At 41.6% G+C, this 22,315-nt stretch overlaps 1 protein-coding gene across 6 annotated transcripts in view; it reads right to left on the minus strand.

Moving 5' to 3' along the window:
• The window catches only part of ANK3 (ankyrin 3), a 339,725-nt gene that overhangs the window by 34,991 nt on the left and 282,419 nt on the right, over positions 1–22,315 (minus strand). For all 6 annotated transcript variants that reach the window (XM_039719715.1, XM_039719719.1, XM_039719714.1 and 3 more), the window contains 9 exons: positions 20,619–20,843; positions 17,376–17,530; positions 10,939–11,150; positions 9,184–9,391; positions 8,552–8,648; positions 7,192–7,420; positions 6,483–6,608; positions 5,538–5,660; positions 3,246–3,327 (listed from right to left, as the gene is read on the minus strand). In XM_039719715.1, the coding sequence (XP_039575649.1) occupies positions 3,246–3,327; positions 5,538–5,660; positions 6,483–6,608; positions 7,192–7,420; positions 8,552–8,648; positions 9,184–9,391; positions 10,939–11,150; positions 17,376–17,530; positions 20,619–20,843 (1,457 nt within the window). The remainder of the gene's footprint in view (positions 1–3,245; positions 3,328–5,537; positions 5,661–6,482; positions 6,609–7,191; positions 7,421–8,551; positions 8,649–9,183; positions 9,392–10,938; positions 11,151–17,375; positions 17,531–20,618; positions 20,844–22,315) is intronic.

The following is a 22,315-nucleotide window of genomic DNA, read 5'->3' on the forward strand; positions in this document are numbered from 1 at the left end:
TAAAAATCAACAAAAATGGTTGAAAAACAGAGAGACCAGAGAAGAAAATTGGTCAGTAAACGTTGTAATATTACAAAAAGCAAGTACAATTGTTTGCATGAGTTGGGATGAAAGAGGCAAAAGAAGATTTAAAAAAGAAAAGAAAAAAATTAGGAACGAGCCATATACTGATAACTGGTCCAAACCAAAAAGCAACATGAAATGGAAGACAGGAAGCACATAGCAACCAAATCTGCAAACAATGGAGAACAGAAAACACACAAAAGGAATCCATAAGGTAAAAATAAAGCCACATCAAAATTTCTTCTCTTACTTCCTATTGACTTTCTGATGTGCTACTTCTAAAATACTCGTAACAGCTTTATTTTGCCTGTTTAGGTATGTCTCTGCTTTGTGCAACTATTAGAATTATCTGTTTAATAATTTCTATTGTTGTTCTGTTCAGATTTGATCCTATAAAAAATATAAACTTGCGTAAAATGACATTATGTAGCTAAAATATTTTTTTAAACCGCTTCAGAACTATTTCATGCAGAAACCAAAATTCCTTTAAGTGACAGGCAATTGATGTGCAAACTGTGAAGCAACTGGAATAAATTCAAATCTATATCTCCCATGCACAATTCGGATATGCTTCACACTCACAAAGCCAATAAGAGCAAGAGCTTTTCTGAGTCAATAGTAAAAATAAAATAAAAAAAGAGGAAAGAAAGAAAGAAAGGAACATATGCATTTGTTTCTCATGCAATATTCCTTTTGTCTGGTAAAATTTAAAGTAAAACTTTTCATGAAATGATTTTAAGAAGCATATGTCGTAAATGAAATATGGCAAGTATGATGCATGATAGTTGTGAGCAGGCAAAGCAACTGAATCAGTTTTTATTCATGCACAAATGTCATGTCAGAACGAGCACACAGATTAATACATTTCATATGGTGTATTAAGCACAAATACATAAACCTTACAAAATAATTTCACGAGAGGTCATTAAAAGAAGAGTACACTTTTTCTACAAGATGTAGTGTCTTGGTACCTTTTGAGGAGATTTCTTGTATCAGCTCAAAGACAGACCTGTTCAACTTTACAGTTCTCAAAAGGTAACATTAGAAAGGCAGTCAAAGAAAAATAGATTATGAAATGATTTCCTAGCAAGGACAAACCTGTTAAATGTTGTCATCCCCCAGAACTCTCAGCTTATTCATAGGCATTTTGAACAGAATCATCATCAACCACATTTTGCATCACAGGAGGCACTCATGTCAGAAAGTATTTCTGGGAATCCCATTACACAAACATATCCTCTGATACAGCAATAACATTCAGAGAGTTGACACTGAAAGCAACTTTGAGGAATTATTTTTTTTTCTTTAAAGTTGGAATTAGAAGTGGAGCTAAAATATCCAAAGAACTTATTCAACATACCTTTCTCTGAAGTTACACTAATAATTTGTCAAACCTTCTTGATCTGTCTTATAGACAGACAGTAACTCACAGTGAAAGAAGCTCAACAAGGCTAACACTGAACAGTTGCAGCACACACACTCCTATAGAATAGTGAATATTCAGTGCACCACAGGTCCATATCTTTCCAGGAGAAATGTTCTGGTCCTATAGAGGCCAATCAAAGCCCAGAAGTCAGTGTGGATGGCTGGTGATACTTCATAAAAACATTTATGTTGAAGAGAGCTTGAGTACTAGGCCTGACTGGCACAGACTAAATCAAGAAATGCTCATTTTCCTTACCACAATATTTTAAAGTGGAAATACACTTCTCTCTCCCCACCCAAACAAAAACCCCAAAATGTACTTCATTAAATCAACTATTATGAAGATATTATAAATACTATTATTTATTATGAAGATTTAATTAGCAATAGCTACTAACATTCACCAGAAGTTCATAGAGTCTTGAGTTCAAGAAAGAAACCCCAAAATGATTCTGAAAAGAGCTAATAACTGTTCAGCAGTTAGTGTTAGGATGTGTCTTCACTGGAACCCCACTGCACCATCACGAGCTGGTCTGTCACAACAAACCCACAGGCTGCCCTCCTCACTTCTTTTTTTGCCTGTCAAACCACAGATTCAGGGACATTTAAGATGCTGCTGCTGTGCTCCTTTTTGCAGCTGAAGAGCTAAAAAATCTGCCATTTTTTTCAAAAGAGACTTAATGGACCTTTGGTGAATAAATAAGACTTTTTTCTTCCCTCCTAGTGAGGGGGGGAAATTAATTGTGAGCGATATACACAGTCATCAACCTTCTTTCCAGCAATTTAATTTTCCCTCTCTCTCAGTTCCCATCAAGCCTGTGACAATACCTTAACAGTCCATCAAGATGTCTCAGCAGATCTGATAGCTTCTTCAGATGTTATATGCTTGGAGTCGTCTTCCCGGCCTGAGAAGTGTAACACATTCTGGAGCACATCTGATCCAAAGAAGCCACAGATCTTATAGGATAATTAGGCAGCAGCCATCCAGTGGGAACTCCCAAGACCCGATGAAGTTTGTCTATGGATTTTATGGAATTATATCAAAGGGTCTGTTGCAGGGTAGCAACTGAGAAGTCAAAAGGGGGGGCGAAAAAAAGGCAAGAACAAGCCTGGAAATGGGGAAAAATAGCAGTTGACCTTAGAGAGGAGAAGTGAGGAAGAAAAGCTAAGCCAAATACATTATTGTATTTAACTGGGGAGGAAAGGAATGGCACAGGTCTGCTCAAGGGGAACACATGTTTAGGAAGAAGCAATGTGTGGTGCCAGGGAGTAAAAAGCATCTGCAGGGAACAGAGGAAAAAGGGAAGGGGAGGAGAAAGAAGAGGGAAAATACAAAATATGAGAGAGTCTATTTTGGCTAAGCATCTAAACATTTAAGTGGTTATCCGAGTGGCTTTCTGAATTTTTGTGTAACATTCCATTCTACAGCACCTTACTCTAATGTCTCAAAGGGGAGAGGAAGAGACTCTTTTCAAAAGCAATTTGCAATCCTCCTACTCTGAAACTACATTGCATTTTTAAAAACTATTATATTTTTCTTAACTAACACACATAATTTGCCAGTCAGGATTCTTCAAGCTCTCACAACACACGAGTTCACAGACCATCCAAGAATTTTGGTTTAGACCGCTTTTATTTTTTCCTTTTCTATTTTTTTTTTCCCAGAATGACACCAAATACAACGTTTATAGAAAAAATGTCTCTTCTTATGCACAATCACATCTACATGGTTTAGTACTTTGGTAAGAGCAACTCACTCATTCCAGGCTCAGTCAGATAGCTGTAGCGCTTACGTAAAGCAAGGGAGACGAAGTTCTGGCGCCGGTCGGCTTTCTCCGTCTGCAACAAAACACAGCAGCATTCAGGGCCCTGGCAACCTGAACAGACCAGTCCTCAAACCTCAGCAGGATGGGCCGCTTTTCGTGGCACACAACCCCACCAGGGAGAATGGGTGCTTCCATTCAGCTTCAGGATGGCATGCTGAAGCCGAATTTGGGCGAGCAGGCAGGGAGGGGGCAGAGCCAGCCTCTGCTCCTGGTGCTGTGTGATGAGTGCCAGGCACTGCCGAGCAGGGAGCGGGGCTGCACAGAAACCTGCTGTGAGTGACCACCCTTCTGGAGCAAGCAGGGAGGGACTGCCACCCTAAAGTGAGCCCTCAGGTTCATTCCACTGCTTGTGAGGCGGAAGAGCTGAGGCAGCAGAAGCAGCTCATTATCCTGCCTTAAAGTATCTCCATACTGTCTTATTGCATTATCACTTAATAAACTGCTTCACACTACTAGAAATGGTGTGATACTGTTCATTCTCTGTAAAATAAACCGCCTTTGGCTAGAAACAGGAGGTCAACACAAAAGACTACAGACAAGACATTCATAAGAGTGAGTGACCGATTATTCCCCCCAGATTAGCTTGTCCCGAAAGCACACACACCACGATGTACAACTGGCTTTAAAGTGAATACATTAAGGACAAAAAAAGGCATGGGAGGGGATTTTTTAATATGCACAAAATGCAAAGATGTGGATTAGAAAGCAGACTACTCTTGTTAGCTAATACATTGCCTCACAAGTTGCTACGTTCAGCGGGATAGCTGCTGGTGTGGTGTCTTTAATATCAATAGTCCTTCACAGATAAACTCACTTGAATATGTGGCTAAAAATGCAGTTTGTTTAGAAAGAGAGCTATTATTTTAGTTATATAATAGCTCATTGGGAACAAATTCTGTGGAGGTAAAGTGATGTTCTTTCTATTGTTATTTTTTAACTTGTAAGGAATGTTCTGGGTTGCATTGTTTGGGGTTTTTTTTTTAGCTACTCTAACCAGCAGGTGACAACTGCTATTTATTTGCCACCAGGAAGAGGAAAAAAAGTTGCTGCTAGGTAAATTGGAAACACTTGTATAGTTTCCTTTACAAGATGATCTCATCTCTACCTCTAATGAGTAAAACCCACTCAGTTTTCTGACAATCTAATGTTGCAGTTTCCATGAAACAGTGGGTTTTTATGCTGCAAATATCTGAGGTCATTTGAAAATAGATTTGAACACAATATTTAGAAATTGCTCTTGGCTGGTTTACTTTTTTTTTTATTTACAGAAGTAAGATATTAAAGGCCACTACTGTGGCCTCAGCAGTACCTTTTTCCTTCTCAGAAATACAAGTTACTATAACAGTGTCAGTGTTACTCCAAGAATTAAAATATTATCCACTAAGCTCTTCTTGGCTTTGCCAAAATTTGACTTGGTCTGATAGTCATAAATATATCCTTTTTCAAAAGAAAATTAGTTAAATTTTAGACTGCTTTTATTCAGTGCTTGGTTTAATTTTATAATTTATAATCATGGGATTTCCCATATTTGTGCAGCCCTACTGTTTTACAACAGCTTATCAGAAGTTGAGGATATGGTTATTTTTCTGTAGGTATCATTTCAACGCCACCATAAAAAATAGTTTGTTTTTTTCCTAGAACATACTACTTTTCTTCACTAAATCTGAAGGAAATAAAAACAGAAGACAGTGTGTATATTACCTCATCATCTTGATCTGACTCTGTTTCCTTTTGGTCCCAAGATGCATTGCAGAGACAAGGAATATTATAATGGACAGCAGGGAAAAGAATATCAGGATATGAAAAGGACCAAATTGGGAGCACAAAATGCAAGCTGATTTATAAGGCAAAGCAAATCCAAAATGTCAACACAAAAGAAAAAAAAATCTTACATCCAATGCAAATAAACACGTGACATTACTGAAAGCATAAATCTATGACTTGCAGGCTGAAGCATGAGCTGTAAACAGAATTGTAAAAAATATAGGAACTTGACACCACAGTAACAAGAGACTTTAAAAGCGTTCTACATACAAGAAACCAATAAAACATACATTTTAAAAGCCTTTATCATATTCCAAAGCATTCTCATTACTGACAGTTCACAAGGTTTCTTTATGACTAGCAGGAAATTAAAAAAAAAAAAAGAGAGACAAAAACTAAAGGAACAAAACCAAATCCAACCCAACCCTAAGGAAAATGTTTACTTTTCCAAACAAATACCTTTTTGTGTGCTGGCAGAGTGATATTCAAGTTGCAGACAGCTGTTTGTGGCAGTCCTTTTGTAGTCTTTGGTTCTTTCAAAAATGATAATCGACCGCAGGGTTCCTGGCTGGTGTCTCTTACCTGGAAAAGAAAATTTGCTTCAGCATAGCAATAGATAGTAATTGAGACATTAATAAGATGTAGTAATAGTAATATAGTAGTAATAGTAATATAGTAGTCATTCAGAGTCCTAGAGGAGATTTCTGGAACAGTTCTCAGAATTTCTTTCTACAAGGAGCTTTCTAGTGGGTGAAGACTAATAACACAAAGCTGGAGCTCAGCCTGAGGTGCTGAAGGAGAAAATGTGTTACTGTGAAAGTTTCAGGTCAGCCTGAAGTTCCCTGATGGCAAATCCAAGCAAGGTAAGGTGCTGAGTGAGTCCAGCCTGAGAGTTTTGTACTGGGATGTCACTGACAGGCACTGTCTGCTCACTTCATTTTATTCTGCCACATTTTGCTCTTGTGTTTATCAAAATGCTTAACAACCTCTCTAGCAGCAGGGCAGCTGTGACAAGGCTGAGGAAAGTGAGCACCATTCCTGGCCATTTAGAGATGAACAGCCTGCACACACCTTCTGAAGGCTGCTCTGCAGTGCAGGATGCTATTGAATGCATCTCCTCTGCTTAATCCCCCCGAAATTGCGACCTACTGGTAAGTATGTGGGGGCTCCAATTTGAGATATGGTTTTAGGAGGAGGTTGTGAATCCATATTGTGGGTATTCTCTTCCCAGATCTGCCAGCAGTTCTGCTGTGGCTTCAAGCAACTCTCCATGTTATTCACACATTAAAGAACTACACTTACATCCCAGGGGCAAGTTAGTCCCATAGGGCTGGAAAAGGGAAGAGGGACTGTGGGAAGGGAGGAAAGCAGCAGGATCATTTATTTTATTTGTTTTTCTTTTACCTTGATAGAAAATGGCAGTCTATTTTCTTTGAAAGCATAAAAATTAAAAACAAGCTGCTGTCCTCCTTTAGTCAAAGGGGCCAGATTTCCATAGCAATCAACATAAATAGGTTTGCCTTCAAGAACCTACCAAAGAAAGAAATAAAAGTCAATAAAACCTCTCTTAATAGTAGATTCATGCATATAAACATCATGATTTCCCCCAGCTTCATTCCTGAGTTTAACATAAGTCCCCACTTGGTTACATTCAACAATAAATTAGAATATCACTGTGCATTATGGCAAGGTATTATGAGTGCAGGCAGTTTGGAAAACCACAAAGCACTTGACTGGCTTTTCTAAAGTAAGAGCGTGTAATTTTCTTCAAGAAATATTAAGTTAGTGACTGTGATCTCACCACAAGCCAGTCCTACTCATGACTGTGTGCCTGCAGGGCCAGTGAGAAGGAATTCCCTCTGTCTGCAAAGCCCAGCCAGGGCTACCTGACAGCAGCGAGGACAAACCCCACTGCAGACTGCACTGGGGCACCCACAAGTCCTCATGCTTCTCCAGTCTCATCCTGTTTTGTTCTTCTTTTGAAAAGTTTCATGCCACGGCCTTGCTGTGAACCTTTAATTAACAGGGCCAGTCGTGGCTTTTGCAGGAGCTGCTGCTACTTGGAAAACACGCTGCCCACCTACAAGGAGGAAGCCAGCTGCAAGGAATGTACCTCAATGTCTTTGCTTCTGGCAACTTCCTCAAAGTTCTCTTGTTGCTCCAAGGTTTTGTCCACTTTGTCGTCAGTCATGCAGAAGCAGCGCAAATTGGATTCCACGGGGTCATTCATTTTGGCAAATATCACAAACTTTGCCATATAAGGAACACATATTAATTCTCTATAGAGCTGTGTTGCCAGCCCAACAGTCTCTAGTACTTGGTGGCAGTCTGCGAGCCAGAATCTGAGTGGGAAAAAGTAAACCATTAAATCAACTTTTCATTGTGCTCCAACAATTGCTTAAGGCTTAAAGATAAACTGTGTCCTGTATCCTTGGTCATTTTGCATGTGTACTGTCCTTGCAGAATTGCTGTAATTTTCCCTCTCCTCTCAATACAGGTTTAACCATCCAGACATGGGAATACCTGGCAATGAAATGCAGACATACTTATCTAGCCTTTTTCACACTGGTGCCTCATAAAACTATCATAAACTATCATAACTAAGGCTCATTTGAAGCCAAAGTGAGGAAATTGAATTTCATGTGATCTTTAATTTCCTGTAATGTGCTGATGCTTCACTATACCTTTGATTTGCTAAAACAAACACCTTTATAACACACAGAGAGCAAAATCACATCTCCCATTCAGGCTGAAACAAACATGCCCATGGTGAAGCCTCCAGAGACGTGTGCTATATTGTTATTTTCTCATCTTATGATTAAGAGTTTGAAGACAAGTGTGATACAAATTATAAATAATTTATACTTTGTATCAGTCTTTCCCACACTATTTCAGCCCTGATCTATTTGGTCTTCCAGCAAATCTCTGTTTTCATAAAGATTTTTATAGTTGCAATGTCATTTACTGATTGATAAACTCTCTACCTTCTACACCATGAATTTTCTTTGCTAGGATATGTGATTTGTACAGATCCTGTTAAATGCCTCCAACCAGCATATAAGTCCATGAAGTCCATCAAGATTAATTTCAACTCATAATTTTTTGCAAATTATATTTTTGTGACAGCAATTTAATATAAGCCCACACCCAGAAATTAAACACATTTAAATTTTTAAACAAACACATTTTTATTAACCCCCCCCTTTTTTTTTTTAATGGGATGAACATTTTAAGCTTTCCCTTTCTGTTGCCATTTACAGAAAAACCAAAGCCCTGTGTGGCATGGCCTCCTTCAGAGGAGCCCCTGTCAGAGCCAGGCCAGAGCGGTGTGTAGCCCTGGGTGCGTGGGACGCTGATGGGCAGTGACAATGCAGCACGTGGGCCATAAAAGGCTTCCAGAAAGCCAGAACACAACCTCCCAGCCAGGCATGGTGCTGGTCAAGGGAAGGCAGCTGGCAGGTCTGTTCCCATACCTGGCAGAAACATTGGTGGTGAAGGAGACACAGTCATTGGAAAAGGTCAGCGGCGTGGTGCCCGTGATGTCCTCCCACTGCGCGGGCGAAGTGCCTCCTGTGCAAACACACACCAGGGAGAGCTCCTTTCAAACACCAAGCACACACAGACTGCATAAAGAGTATCTCTGTCTCCACACACAGAAAGAGAACCCAGACATTATTGCTCTCCAGCAGCTGAGCTCCATGTTATCATGGCGCATCAACAACGCCTCACGGCACCACACGTCACACAACAAAAAACAAAGATGTAAGCAAAGAGCATACCTAAAAGTCAACAGCAACCCCCCCTCAATATAAGCTAGAACAGAATAACTTCTGCAAGCTACTTTTACTGACAAGCATGTTTAATAACCAAGACTGAAATTTAACATGTTTTGGGAGAGCTCTTTTACAATGGGACCAGATACAAAGCTCAGGAACTGGTGGGAGCCTTGGAAATAACCTCAATAAACTGGCTTTGCTCAGGAGAGCTGATCTGAGCCCCAGTGGCCCAGCACACCAAGGTTCCTTTACTGGAATGCAGGAGTAGTGAGAGCGAGCACAGAGCTGCTGCCACAGAAACCTTGGCAAAAAGCAGGATTTTCTCTCACCTGTAATGCTACATAGGAGTCGAAGGCTGGGAGTTGTATCTCCTTTGTACCCGTTGGTTACTCCTTCCCCTGATGGAGGTGGCACAGGAATTGTCATGGTTATTGGCTTATGGAATTTCCTTCTTCTTGGCTCCACAGTGACAATGGGACTGAATGTTGCTTTGTTTCCAAGGATTTTTTTGACAATCTCTTCTGGAACTGGTTGAGCCTGTCAACATGGGGAACATACTTAAACTAGAGCTGCAAACTCTTTATAGATATGCAGAATTATTTTCCAAATGGTAATTCCATTTTCTTTATATTTTCTGTAGATCTTTTTTTTTTCCCCCAGGAAACCTTCTGAAAGGTGATCATTAGTGAAATTCATGTTTAGTTCTTATTCAAAAACTTATTTCTGATTTCCTAATCACTAAATGGTAAAGCTAAACTATGAATCTCAGAAGGTTCTCTGCAGTATTTGCCGAGTTTTTCAGAGCATGTTTGGTTTTGTTCTTAATTTACAGTGATTAATGACATTATGTACAATTTCAAAATGCAAAGACAGGCCTGTTTTGCACTAGAGAAGAGAGGAGTAGACACTGTCTACTGGAGGTAATAGACAATTCTTGCATCTCTGCAAACACAGATTCATGTTCTTGAGGAACACTGGACTCCAGCTGACTTCTGCACCCAGTGCTTCCTGTGATTATTAGAAATACTTGTTTGGGTCAAAATCACAAAGAATGCATGAGGATACAAAAGACTTATAGGTAAATTTCACATTTGCTACAGTCAAAAGTGACAGACATGGTAATGGGAGTTTGCATCCATTTGCCTTTTTTTTTTTTTTTTAAATTTTCAAGTCTGTGTCAATCAGGGTGACCCATGACTTGCTAATATTCAAATTTCAGAGTGCACTGATATGCAGAGAACACACAGTTACACTGCAGTCTCAGCAGTCACAACACTGCATACAGAGCTGTCACTCACACTGGAGAGCTCTGGGAAGGCAACTATATAACCAGAACAGCACAACTTCCATTTTCTCAAGATTAATCATTTTGAGATGTGAAATATCTTCAACAGAAATTAATTTCAAGCACTGCAATTCAAACCAGCACCTCTTTTTCATGAACCCATCAGACTTGTCATACTATTAAGGGAATTTTAAGTGATAACTAACTGAACTCAAAGATGCCTCCTATTCCTACAAAATATTTCTTTCTGTGCAGTTAGTTTAAGTAGAATTTAAGCTATATGCTCTTCCCAGATTTCACCCCTAGAAAGGCCAGTGGTGAATGTCCTAAGACACAGCAGATGTACATGGGAGGTTTTTGACCCAGTAACAGCTGGCAAACAGCTGCATGTAATCCCTCCCAGACACATTCCTGTGGCAGAGGGCAGCCCAGTGACCCCGTTCACAAGCTGCTGCTTTGCCACAGCAGACAGGGACTGCACAGTGGCTGGAGCTGTGATGGCTCCCGGTGTTTGCTTTCCTCTCTCCATTCCTGGGATGCTAAGCAATGACCGTGGAGGTGATCCAAGGGGAGCTGGGCTTGTGCCACAGGGAGGAGAGCCGTGCACTGAGGGACACTGAGCGAGCCCAGACAGACCCATGCCAACTCAGAGCTCAGGTGTGAAGAAGCCCCTTGTCACACTCAGGTGTGACAAAGCCCCACTGCTAAGGAGCAGTAGAAGCTCCTGGAGGCTCCGTAGCTTCCCGGCTCACGCACCAAGACAGGTGCATGGAGAGGAGCTGCACTAAGGCACCTTTACCTGGAGCCCCACGCGGATCCTCTTGGTCAGAGCCCCCTCGGGGAAGGAGGCCTGGACCCGAGGCACCGTGGTGCTGCTCAGCACCCCGCCCTCGGGGCCGATCTGGTTGCTCTCCTGCTTGATCCGGGAAACCACGGCGAAGTACTGCGGGAAATCCTTGGTGACGATCCTGCAGATCCGCTTCTTCTCCAGCTCCTCCACGCTGTCCAGCTCTGCGGGCACAAGACAGGTCAAATGTTCAGCCATGCCCTGCCCACGTTCATCCTACACAGTCCTGGGCTTTGAATAAGCCTTAAAATGCCTAAGAAGGTTGGTTTATTATTATTTATTTACTACAGCAGCAAGAAAAAGCCATTCAGTACAATCAATTATCAAGCTTTGTTTTTTCCGTGAACTTCTGTGTAAATCTTGACAATTGGGCCAACAGCAATAAACAAAAACACCTGCTAGGACACCTAAGTAGTCAGGTGTGACAGTCTCTGCAGTAGCAGCTACCACACAATGACAGGTTTGTCACACAGCATAGAAGTCCAAGGAGAGCTGAAGAATGGTCAAGCTTCTTCCCTCTCTTATTTCTATCTGATCTTTCCGTGCATAGCTCCACATTATTCCCAGCCCCTTCCCCCATACAGCTCTGACATAAGGAAAACCACAGGAGATCACAGCCAGTTCATGACCTATCTCCCTTCGTGCCAGGTGTGCAATCCAGAACTTGGCCACCTGAGACACTTGAGACAGTTGAGACTGGCATCCAAAAAATTCACACCAGACACCGAGCTCTCGACGAACTGTGGAAGCAACAGAGCTGTCTCCCAGCACCACCAGTGAACCGAGAGCAGCTTCCCTTCCACATCAGGATTCCAGCCATCTGCTCATCTGTCCCAAAATAATTGCAGCATGCCCCTCAGTTCCTAAAAAACCTTAGATAGCCTCATACACAACCACAACACAGTCAGGTCTCCTAATAGTTAGTTAAGCACATGACACCATTTTCCCCATATATGCACTGGGGAAAACTCTGTGATACAAAAAAATATTACTTTTGCAACTATATATATGTGTGTGTATTTATATTTGCATAGGTGCCCTTTGCCTTTTTATCTCTTGTAATTGGATTTCATTGCAGCACTCCACAAATTTCAGCACTTATTTTCCTCCTTAAAAAGGGAATTTCTAAATAAAGTTTGTTCCTCAAAAGATGACATTTTTATCAGATCCAGCAAGAGAAAGCAGCAAGACCAGAAGTAATACTAAGGCAAAAGACACTTTTAAATACTTTATGACTGAAACATTTTCCTCCTCTAAACATGTAAGCTCAATTACAGTTCCAAAAGAATTAGAATGCAAATTTGGTAAAATGTCAGTTTTCCATGCAAAAACATTCAGCAGAAAGTTCGGATTAATCTCACTGTGTTGCTGTGCATCATATGTACCTACCAGAAGTGGATAATTTCTTATCATAATGTCAGCTTCTATTTACTTTGACTCAGAGATTGATATCTGAAGCCCTCTAATGAATTAGTCACTCTGCCTGCAGCCTCTGGAGGCAATGGCTTGTGCAGGAGACAAACTGGATTCCTAAACTCCCAGGCAGGTATCATCTTGACTAGTAAATCCTCATCATCTCCTGCTTGTTGCTAGAGAAAAAACCCACGTAAAATGCTCAGAGAGGTGAAGGATAATTAAAATTCTCCTGAAGTAGAGAAACAGTGATTTGTATAAGAACATTTCAAAGTCCTTTGAACCTGGCAGGCACCCTCCTTCAGAGGAGGAAGATGAGAAGACATGACTGGCAGAGCAGCAGTCAGGCATGGAGAGAAGTTGGACTATCTATAGGGAGGTTATGTTTGGATAATACATATGTAAGCTTCTATATGAAGTTGCCCTCTAACAGAAAAAAAAAAAATATGATGAGCAATCAAACCATCTCTATCACTGCCCTGAAAAATGCAGTGTTAGCATGACAGAATTAATGAAACAGGGAAAACTAGTCCTGGGAGAGGTCACGTTTCCCAAACACACCTCATGCATTTTACAGAGGGAGATATCATCATTACTATTTCCCTCAGCTGCTGACACTTCAGTGCTGGGCAGAGTGCTTCAATGACAAACCTTAAAGCATTTTTTGGTCAGGTGGCTGGGTTTTGGAGGGAAGGGGGTTTCAGCCACAGAGCAGTATGCTGTGCACCCCATCATGCAGACAGGGACAGCAAAGCATGGAGAGGCAAAGCAGAAAGGTCAGTGGCAGAAGTGGGAAGAATCTCCCAACGTCACTGTCTCCCAGGCTTGTGCCAACAGCCCAGGAGCTCGTACAGCCACGCAGCTTTAGTGAGTCAAGAGAAAGGTATTGCAAATATAATGTGTGCAGAAGTCTTCTCCTGCCACCCAGGAGTGTGGTACACTTATCCTGCAGTGGTTTGGTGTCTGATCTTCCACAGGAGTGATGGAGGAGATGGACAGAGGGGAAGGAGGCAGGAAAAGAACACAACAGCATACGGTACACGCTGCCACATGAACATTAGAGCTCCAGGACAGGAGAAGAGAAACCCAGCCATGTCCTCCAAGGTCAAGAGGGACCTCACACAGGCTGTCTCAGATCAAGGAAAGCAATCACACCATTCTCTCTGGTGAGAGGTAGTTGTGGATCAAGTTCATCCATGTCTAATACCTTTCTTTTTTTTTACTTTCAGATAAGGTAACACAGAGCAAGAATCTTCTGACTCGAAATAGAGCAAGACAAGTCACAGAACACCTGGCTGTTTCATGAGCTTCAAGGTGTCTTTGTGTGGATCTGTTTCCCTTGCCAGGGCCTCAAAAGAATGTTGCCAGCACTGAAAAAGCAGATCTCACCTGACTGAACAGCTCTCTGAGTTGTGCAACCCTCCCTCAGCCCTGTCTGGAGCAGAGCTGACCTTGTCATGGTGCCCAGACCACAGGGTGGGGTGAGCACAGGATTCCAGTTCTCCCCATACAGAGGAGTGCCCATTAAGGAATTGCTGCACTAAAAGCATGGCATGCAGGAGGCAGCTTCCACATGGAGAAAAATCCAGGAGGGGGATGGAGGCAGGGAGAGCACATGGGAAGGGGCAAGGAGAAAGTGAGGGCAGGAGGATGCTGGCAACCAGAGCCAGCCTCCCAGCCTCAGCGTTTCACACACATAACCAGACACTCCCAGTGCCACCAGGATGTTTCCCCTCAAATAAGGCAATGTCCTTTACAGCTATTTTTGTGTAGTCTTTTATCCTGCTATTCACAACACACAGTTTAACAGCAATATGTTTAAAAAATTTTCTTGGAAAGGTGGCAAAATCACTGCAGAGTGATTTATGGTGGTATTTTAAACTTCAAGCATAAACAAGGTCACACTCTGGTTTGATCTGTCGATTCAGTAACGTAAAAACTCCTGCTTCCCATCTGAAACCACACTGCAGCTGCAAGCTTACTGTAGCCACAAGCATTTGCATTTCTTGGCTCACTCACCCAGTTTGCAAGTAACTTTTAAAAGACTGGCTACCCCAGTGTGTGCATTTGTGCCCACAATTTGTCTACAGGTACCTCTAAAGGGTGAAGGAATGTTAAAAGCAAACAGAGGTTATCTATAAAAGGAGCCTGTCTGAAAACATGTTGTATTTACCAATTACAAGGCAGAGAGCTTCTTCCTAAAAAAATAATAAATTCCAAAAATACATATATTTTATTTGATTCATAAATAAATAAACGTAACATGGCCACGGGCTGTGAATTGCTACCCTTGTGTTTGGAGCCACACTCCTCCTACTCCTAAAAATGCCAAGTTCCCCGTATTTGCCTAAGCACAGCACCATCCTTTAAATAAAACCTATTTAAGCGGAAACCTGACTACACCAAAAAAACCCAGGCTCTTTACATCACGGTTCATTGTTCTCTCATGGTAATAACACAAAAGTTCTGCTGTTATTTAATGGTGCAGCAGCCCTGCAGCAGTGCCTCCTGCCCGGGATGATCTGGGATCCAGGACACGGTTTCCCAGCAGATGGTGCTGCTCCCAGCACAGAGCAGGTTTTGGTGTTTGACAGAGGGATGTCTTTGCTCTCATCCCTGCTGGATGAGGGGGAGAGCAAAACAGGAACAACCAAACAGAGAGCGAACTGCACGGCTAAAACTCAGCCTATTAAGGAGCTGCAATAAAGGGCTGATTGCCCTCCTTCAGGGCACGGGTAGGAAAGGACTTGGGGTCACAGCAGGCTTGACAGAGAAACTGCTTTTAACAGAAAATGGGCACTCCTGCAGCACCTCCTGGCACTCAGAGATGATTATGCAGATGAGTTCTCTTGCAAAGACACACTAAATTTCTCTAAATGACTATGTGGCTGCTTTTTATTTAAATTAAAGCTTGCTTCTGCCTCCAGAGCTCATACCTGGAATAAAACTTCTTCCAAAGTTATGCCTTCTGAGATGCAAGATACTCCCCCTGAGCTAAGTCTGACTGTGGTATTTTGCAACAAAACACCAAAAGTTCAGATGAAAAAACCCCAAACCCACTCAGGTCTACAAATTCATAATTTTTTTGGTCATTGCTTGGAAGACCTTTTATATTGCAAAGGTGTCATTTAACTAGAGTGGAATTTTGTCAAAACCTTCGCACTACTTTAATGCAGGGTGGGTTTTTGTTTTTGTTTTTTTTTTCTTTCCCAGCTAGAGAAGGATTAAGCTAAAACAAACTGAACAAATAATCACTACAGTGAATGTGTCTGCAGTATTTTTTGCCTTTTCCTCTCACAAATGATTGCCTGGATTTGTAAAAGCCATACCTGAGGTTTGGCTTTTAAGGTGTCTAATATTTTCACTCTAACAGAATATTGTCCATCATACTTTGTGTGATTATTTGGCTGCACTCACACCCACCAACCTCAGACAGCAGTTCCCCAGAAGGAAATAGCCACCTGAAACCCTCAGTAGACCAGAAAATTGTCCTGTGGCTCCATATTGTGAAGCTTGTTATTTTGGGCTCTAAGTACTGAGGCTTCATGCCCACCTCTCTCAAAGTGTTTTTATTTATTGAGCTCTTCTCTGCAAATTGTCCATTTATTCATATGTGAGCTCTTCCATAAGTGTTTTAAGCTGCAGCACTTCAGAACAATATTTCTGTGCCCAGATTTTTCCTATCCCCAAACCAAACTAAGCTCAGTTTGAGAAGCACATGAAACAAATAAGCAAGCTGCTGATCAGTGCTGACCACCTCACCCCTGTCAAGGCACCACTGCTTCACCCAAACACCAAATCATCACTTCTGATCCCATGCCAGTGTGCAGAGAAGGAGGGGCAGTGGTGAGATTTTTCTTTTTCAAAGGCTGCAACTCCTGCATTCAATCCTGCAGCAATCATAATTCCTCAAGCCATACTATCCTGGACCATGTCCATCTTTTGCCTGTTCCACTGCTTTTAGGTACCCTTCAGTGATGAGGTTTATTTTATTTTTTCAAACCCACTGGCAAAACATTCGCAGTGTCTCTGCCCTCCTGTCTGGTTGGTTCTATTACATTTATTTTGAAATAAATAGCTACAGTAGATCATCACAAAGCAAGCAGATCTTTACTGTTGCTTTGTGTTTGTACAAGCTCAGGTGCAGTTCAAATACTTCAAAATGAAGCCTTTCCTGTTGCCCCCATGTGGATATGTTTATCCTGGGGATAAACCCTTCCAGAAAACCAAAGCTGACACCACAAACTGTTTCATTCACACTCAGCTGCAGAGAGCTCGAGCAATGGTTTATCAGCACAAGTTTTGGAAAATGCTTCCTAGGAAAAGAAAGCAGTGCTGCCAAGGAATCACTGCAGCCCCACAGCCAGGCTTTGCCCACAATTTATCTTCAGGGACCATCTGTGACAGCATCTTCTGATGGATTTGTACAGCTGGGTCCCCTCATCTTGAGGGACTCTCACACCAACAGCAATGCTCAAGCTAAACAAGGGAGCCAGACTTCCCAGATGGGCATCAGCAAGGCAGGTTGTGTACTTGTGGGAGGCAATCTCCAACAACACCATTTGAAATAAGAATGCTCTAGGGGCCAAGCTCTGTGTCCGTGGGAAGGCCCCATGGAGCTGATATTTACACTTCATCCTTGGTTTGGAATGACCTTCCCGTGGCCCTGCCCGAGCAGCAGAGACACGGGTACCTCCAGCTGGGTGTTATTCTCAATTCATGCTGGAAAGCAACTGTGCAAACTCTGCTTAAGCTTGGCAAGACTTCAGACCAAAATTCACCACTCATTCCAGGATGTCTCCAGGCCACTGCAGAACAGTTTCTCCTTCCTCTCTTTCCAGCAGTTTAATATGGAACACACACTGTACTCCCTGAAGTCAGACATCCCCTGCACTGTTTCAGTTTAGTTTGCTTTAGTCAGCCCACGTTAGCAAGCCTTCACAAAGGCAAGGCCAAAGCTTTGAGAAAATATTTACCTTCATCCATGCCATTAAGTATCTCAGTTAAGTCTTCATGCTTGCTGTCATACTGGTGCTCTTTCCACGTTTCACCGTTCTCGCTCCGCAGTACGATCAGCTCCCGTTCCTTGCCTCGCATTGATCCAAAATGTGGGATTTCCACTATGACAGGGCTAGGGGAAAAGGAATCGTGTTATTTTTAACCCTATAGTTCCTCACTGCCCTCAATTTCCTATGGGTCCTTAAGAAAACTACAGTCATTTTAAATAGTTAACACTGTTACGGTAAAAATGTTTTTAAAATTGCCAAAGCTGCACAATCCTTTATAATTTAAACTATATTAATGGATAAATCAAAAACACTAATATGTAGCTTGTTTTTAGTGCAAGTCTTTTGAAATATCTGCCTCCATAAAAAAAAAAGGTGACAACTTTTAGTAAGGAGAGTTCTCCTTGCTCATTCATCCTAGGGTGTAGGTGATCCAACCTGCCTCCAGCACACACAGCACTGCTGACTTTTAACTGGCATTAGCATAGTCAAAGTTTGGATTTGGCTCAGAGAGTTTGAAGGGACAAAGTCAGTTCAGAAGCAGCCTGTCTATCCCAGTGCATGCAGCAGCCATTGACTGTAACAGGAACCATGCATTTATGCAGATTTTGAACTTCAAACTAAGTCCCACAGTTTTCAAAGCTCTCCCTGGCTCTCTGTTGATGCAGCTCCTGTGAAATAAAAGTGACTGTTTTTCTTTAGCTCCACTTTCTGGTTCTCATGCCCAGCATCACAGCTGCAACCTCTGCACAGCAAACATCACGGGGAATCATTAGATCCTTTCAGAATGGACTTCTCTGGGTTGAACAACATGACAACCACAGTTATATTAGTTACTGTCAAACATTTTGGGGGGAAGGAAAGGGAATGAGAAGGTGGTTAATAATACACCTATGTCACCAGACAATGTACCTTCAACAGAGGACTGCAAGTGCATTACTGAACAATTTGTATGAACAACCAACAGAAACCACCATTCACTTCATGTGCCATTCCTCAACAAAACAGACACTGTTGCCAAACACTTCACAGGCAGGATATGCATTTTAAAGTATGCTAAGACAAACCGACTGAAATCACACAGTAAGTGAACATTTATGGATTATGCAGCTTTAAGACATTTAAATAGACAGTATCATTATTTTCCTACAGAGGTTGTAAAGGGTTTAACTGCTTTGTAACAACTTGGTTAAAAGCAGTGTCACATGATGGGAGAAGGGTGCAGCATTTCTGTGGTACTGTAGTGTATTAAAATGTATTTAATGCAGTAGAAACACTTCAAATTTAACCAATCTAGCACTTGAGCATGAAATCACAACAGCCATCATGGGGAAAAACAAACTAGCTTGAGGCCCAGTTTGCACATTAAATTCCCAGGGAGAAAATTTAGCCTTTTTTCCCCCATGAAAATGAGTTTAATTAATATATATTTTAGATGCTTTTAGGAACACCCAGTTTATTTTTCAAGTCTCAAGTCTTTTAACAAAAAACCAGGAATGTAGTTGCTCTCTCCCATTGTGCACAGCAAGAAAATACAAAAAGTTTAAATACATTGCTTAAGATATTTATTCTCTAGTTCAAAAAGAGCACAAGCTGAAAACTAAAGCTGTAGTACAATCTTTGCAGGCTAATATTTCAGATACTGTCTCTGTAAATATTTAGAAACTACACAATTTTGTGCATGACATTTAACGAGAATACTCAGTGAGAAGGTATTGAACAGGTTTGGAACACCAAACACTCACCAATATTTTGAAAACCCAATGCAATAAATTTCACAATATGGTTTGAAAACAACAGTCAAAAACATATGGAAACATCCTTACATGTTTAGACTATACACAGCAGTCCCTTTGGGTAGCATACTTGGCTTTGTAAATTTATTTTAACAAGATGCCTCTTGCAGGTTGAATATATTCGTATTTCTCCAATCTTGCTGAATCAATTAATTCACTTGATTCACATTTTTTTCTGAATAATCTTTCATAAGTAATGGACTTTATGTGATCACATTTTACAAATGCTCTTCCCAAAACAGTCTCACTTGAGGCCTGTAAATACCTTCTCTACCACAGGGTTGAACTTAAAGGACTGCCACTGTGTATTAAAATGTATTTAATGCAGTAGAAACACTTCAAATTTAAAAAATTACAAAAGCACAGAAGTTATGAAAGCAGAATGCTGGCAGTGAATTTTACATGCCTATAAGCACAAGGTAGTAGCAGAGCTATATTAAATCAAGCCACTATGATTTTCTTTCAGTGACATAGATCAACTGAAAGTTTTAGGAAACTTAAAGAAAATAATGGGATTAACAAAAAATTGGAAACAAAAGAAAAACTGTAGACATTCTGTATCTTTTCCGTACATATCCTACCCAATAAATTTTGTTCCTTGTGGACCAAGCTGCAGGATTCGGCTAACCATGCTCTCACCCTCATTTAGAGGGGGAGGACTTTTAGGAAGATGCAGTTTACTGAATAACATCCATGCAGCAGGAAGAGAAACGAGAAGGGGAAATTAGGAACAAGCTGTCATTCCCGACAGAACCAGCAGTTTATACCAGGGTGCCACTCACGGTAATGAACAAAATTTATAATTAGGAAAAAAATGGCCACATCATAGTGGATTGTTTCCCCTGTTTTAAGCTTTAAAAACAGTTCAGTTTCAGTGCTTCAGTTCCTAGCACTGGTACTACTTGTACCACCACTCCACAGCAGGAGCTCCACCGTCACTCCAAGTGGCTTTGCTCCACAAGACGGAGACAGGCAGCTCCCAGCAACTCCAGAGGGAGCCGTGCACATGTTGGGAACAGAGCTCAGTAGCTGGGTCTCTGTGGGTGCCCTAGACAATTCTTTGTGATAGTGCTCTTTCTCTGCATACTCTGCAAGCAAGAGGGTCAAAACCAGCTCTGGGTTTTCAGTGTGTGACTCCTCCTGACTTCCACGGCAGGGCTGCATGAGTAGATGGGGGTGGGACCTGGCCTTCCCTCCACCTCCATCCTGCAGTCATCAGAGAGGCAAGACTCTCCTTAAAATGAAAGGGTTCTTTACAGAAGGAATGGCAGGTTGGCATTTTTAATGTTTAAATTAAGTTGCCTGTGCTACATGTTCAGATGAGGTAGAATCAACGTTTAACTAGTTAGATCCTCAGGATAAAGGGAATGAAAGGTGCGACATGAGCATAAACAGTTAAACTCACAGAATAACTCACCCTAAAAACTGTGCCCCTGCTGGCCCCATTTCTACAAGCCGACTTGCCAATCCTTCTCCTTCAACCATGGGTGGTGGGCTGGCCAGCTTGTGCCTCTTGACCAGGCGGCAGGTGATGCGGGTGGGCGCCGTGCACTTCCGCGGCGGGATGATGATCCTCATGCCATGGTGCCGACTGCCCCTCATGGAGCCCCCGCGTGCGTCCACCATGAAACTAACCAGGAAACTGCCCAGAAAAGAAAACAATTCAATGAAAGGTGTCTCGAAACAAGCAGATCAGCAAAAAGTCAGCAGACACAGACTCCAAAACATTAGAAAAGTCATCCCGATCCCAGCTAAACTAAAAAGAACACAAAGATCCTTTTAAAACTTGTACTTGCATGTTAACTACTGGTTATCAAAAGCAGGAATTGCTAAAGCTCTGGCAACACTATGGTGAAATGACCATGTTTTAGTGAGCAATTTGGATTAAAAGTGTACACAGGAAGTGTATTAGTAGTGGTTTGTTAGAATTTTAAAACAACCCTTTGTTGCTGTTAGCTCTATTGTCCACAAATGAGAGCAATTAGCCTCACATGCATAAAGCAACCAGACAGTGTAGAAAAAGGAGAATCAAAAATGCTTATTATTTTAGGAACGTCAGTGTTTAAAACCTTCCCACTGCCTCATTTGCAAATACTCTTGATGGCTGCCAGAGCAAGTGCCAGCACCATGGGTGAGAGTCCAGGCTACCAAGGGCTTCCACTGATGGGGAAGATAAGCGATGACTACCAAGTACATAACTTCCTTCAGGCTGTTGGCTCCCTGGAGGAAATCATGCCATTACTTCTCTTTGAAGATCAGATTCATTAGCAAAAAAAAGAGACATTAAAGAAAAATCTCACTTGCTAGTGTCATTCCAATGCATAATTTTCCATTTTTTCATAAGGGGGTAAGAAATTATATTTGTAAATGATGAGTGGTATATTTTTTAATAAAATCATTTCTATTAGCATGGGAATGATTAAAATTAACAATTCATATTAGAATAGCTTCAGGTAGAAGATGCAATAACAGGCTGGTATCAAGAGGGACACAAGTTACCAGCTCATTCCTGACACCAGCACAGATTTTGTTTGTTCCTTCAGTATGACAGACACTGACATAGCTGACACATCTGTCATGTAGCTTCACTATTTTCAAGGCTGTTGCCAAAACTTCCAGCTTTTAAGAACTAAACCTTCACATGACTAACAGGTGAATCCATTCAATTTCCTGGCTTCTGATAGAAAAGTGAACTAAGGGTGTCAGCCAGTAATCCAGGGGATTGTGATGGCTCTTGGAAAAAAGCCCCCAAGTGCTCTGAAGTATGACTGGGAATTTGTGCAACACAGTTCCATTTGCTTTGAGACCAGCAGGACATCAACAGCAGCAGCTGACAGGCACTGGCCAGGCCTGAAAATAAACTGTATTCAGAAGTCTGGCCAACATGGGTGGGAAAAATCTGCACAAAAGCAGGAGAGAAATCACCATTTGGAGTGATTTCTGCAGTCTGCAGGAGAGAAGTGAGTAGGGACACAAGCTATAAATATTGGAAGTATTATGAAAATATTGTCCAGCTGAATTCCAGATCAAGAAGTTGCTACATTGCCTTTCTTCAAATTAAAATCCATCAGTAAAGATGGGGAGCTAAAACTGCCCTCTGAGATGACCCTAGCC

The sequence above is a fragment of the Passer montanus genome, unplaced genomic scaffold, assembly GCF_014805655.1.
Source record: "Passer montanus isolate IOZ18808 unplaced genomic scaffold, ASM1480565v1 scaffold42, whole genome shotgun sequence".
In the NCBI taxonomy this organism is placed as follows: domain Eukaryota; kingdom Metazoa; phylum Chordata; class Aves; order Passeriformes; family Passeridae; genus Passer; species Passer montanus.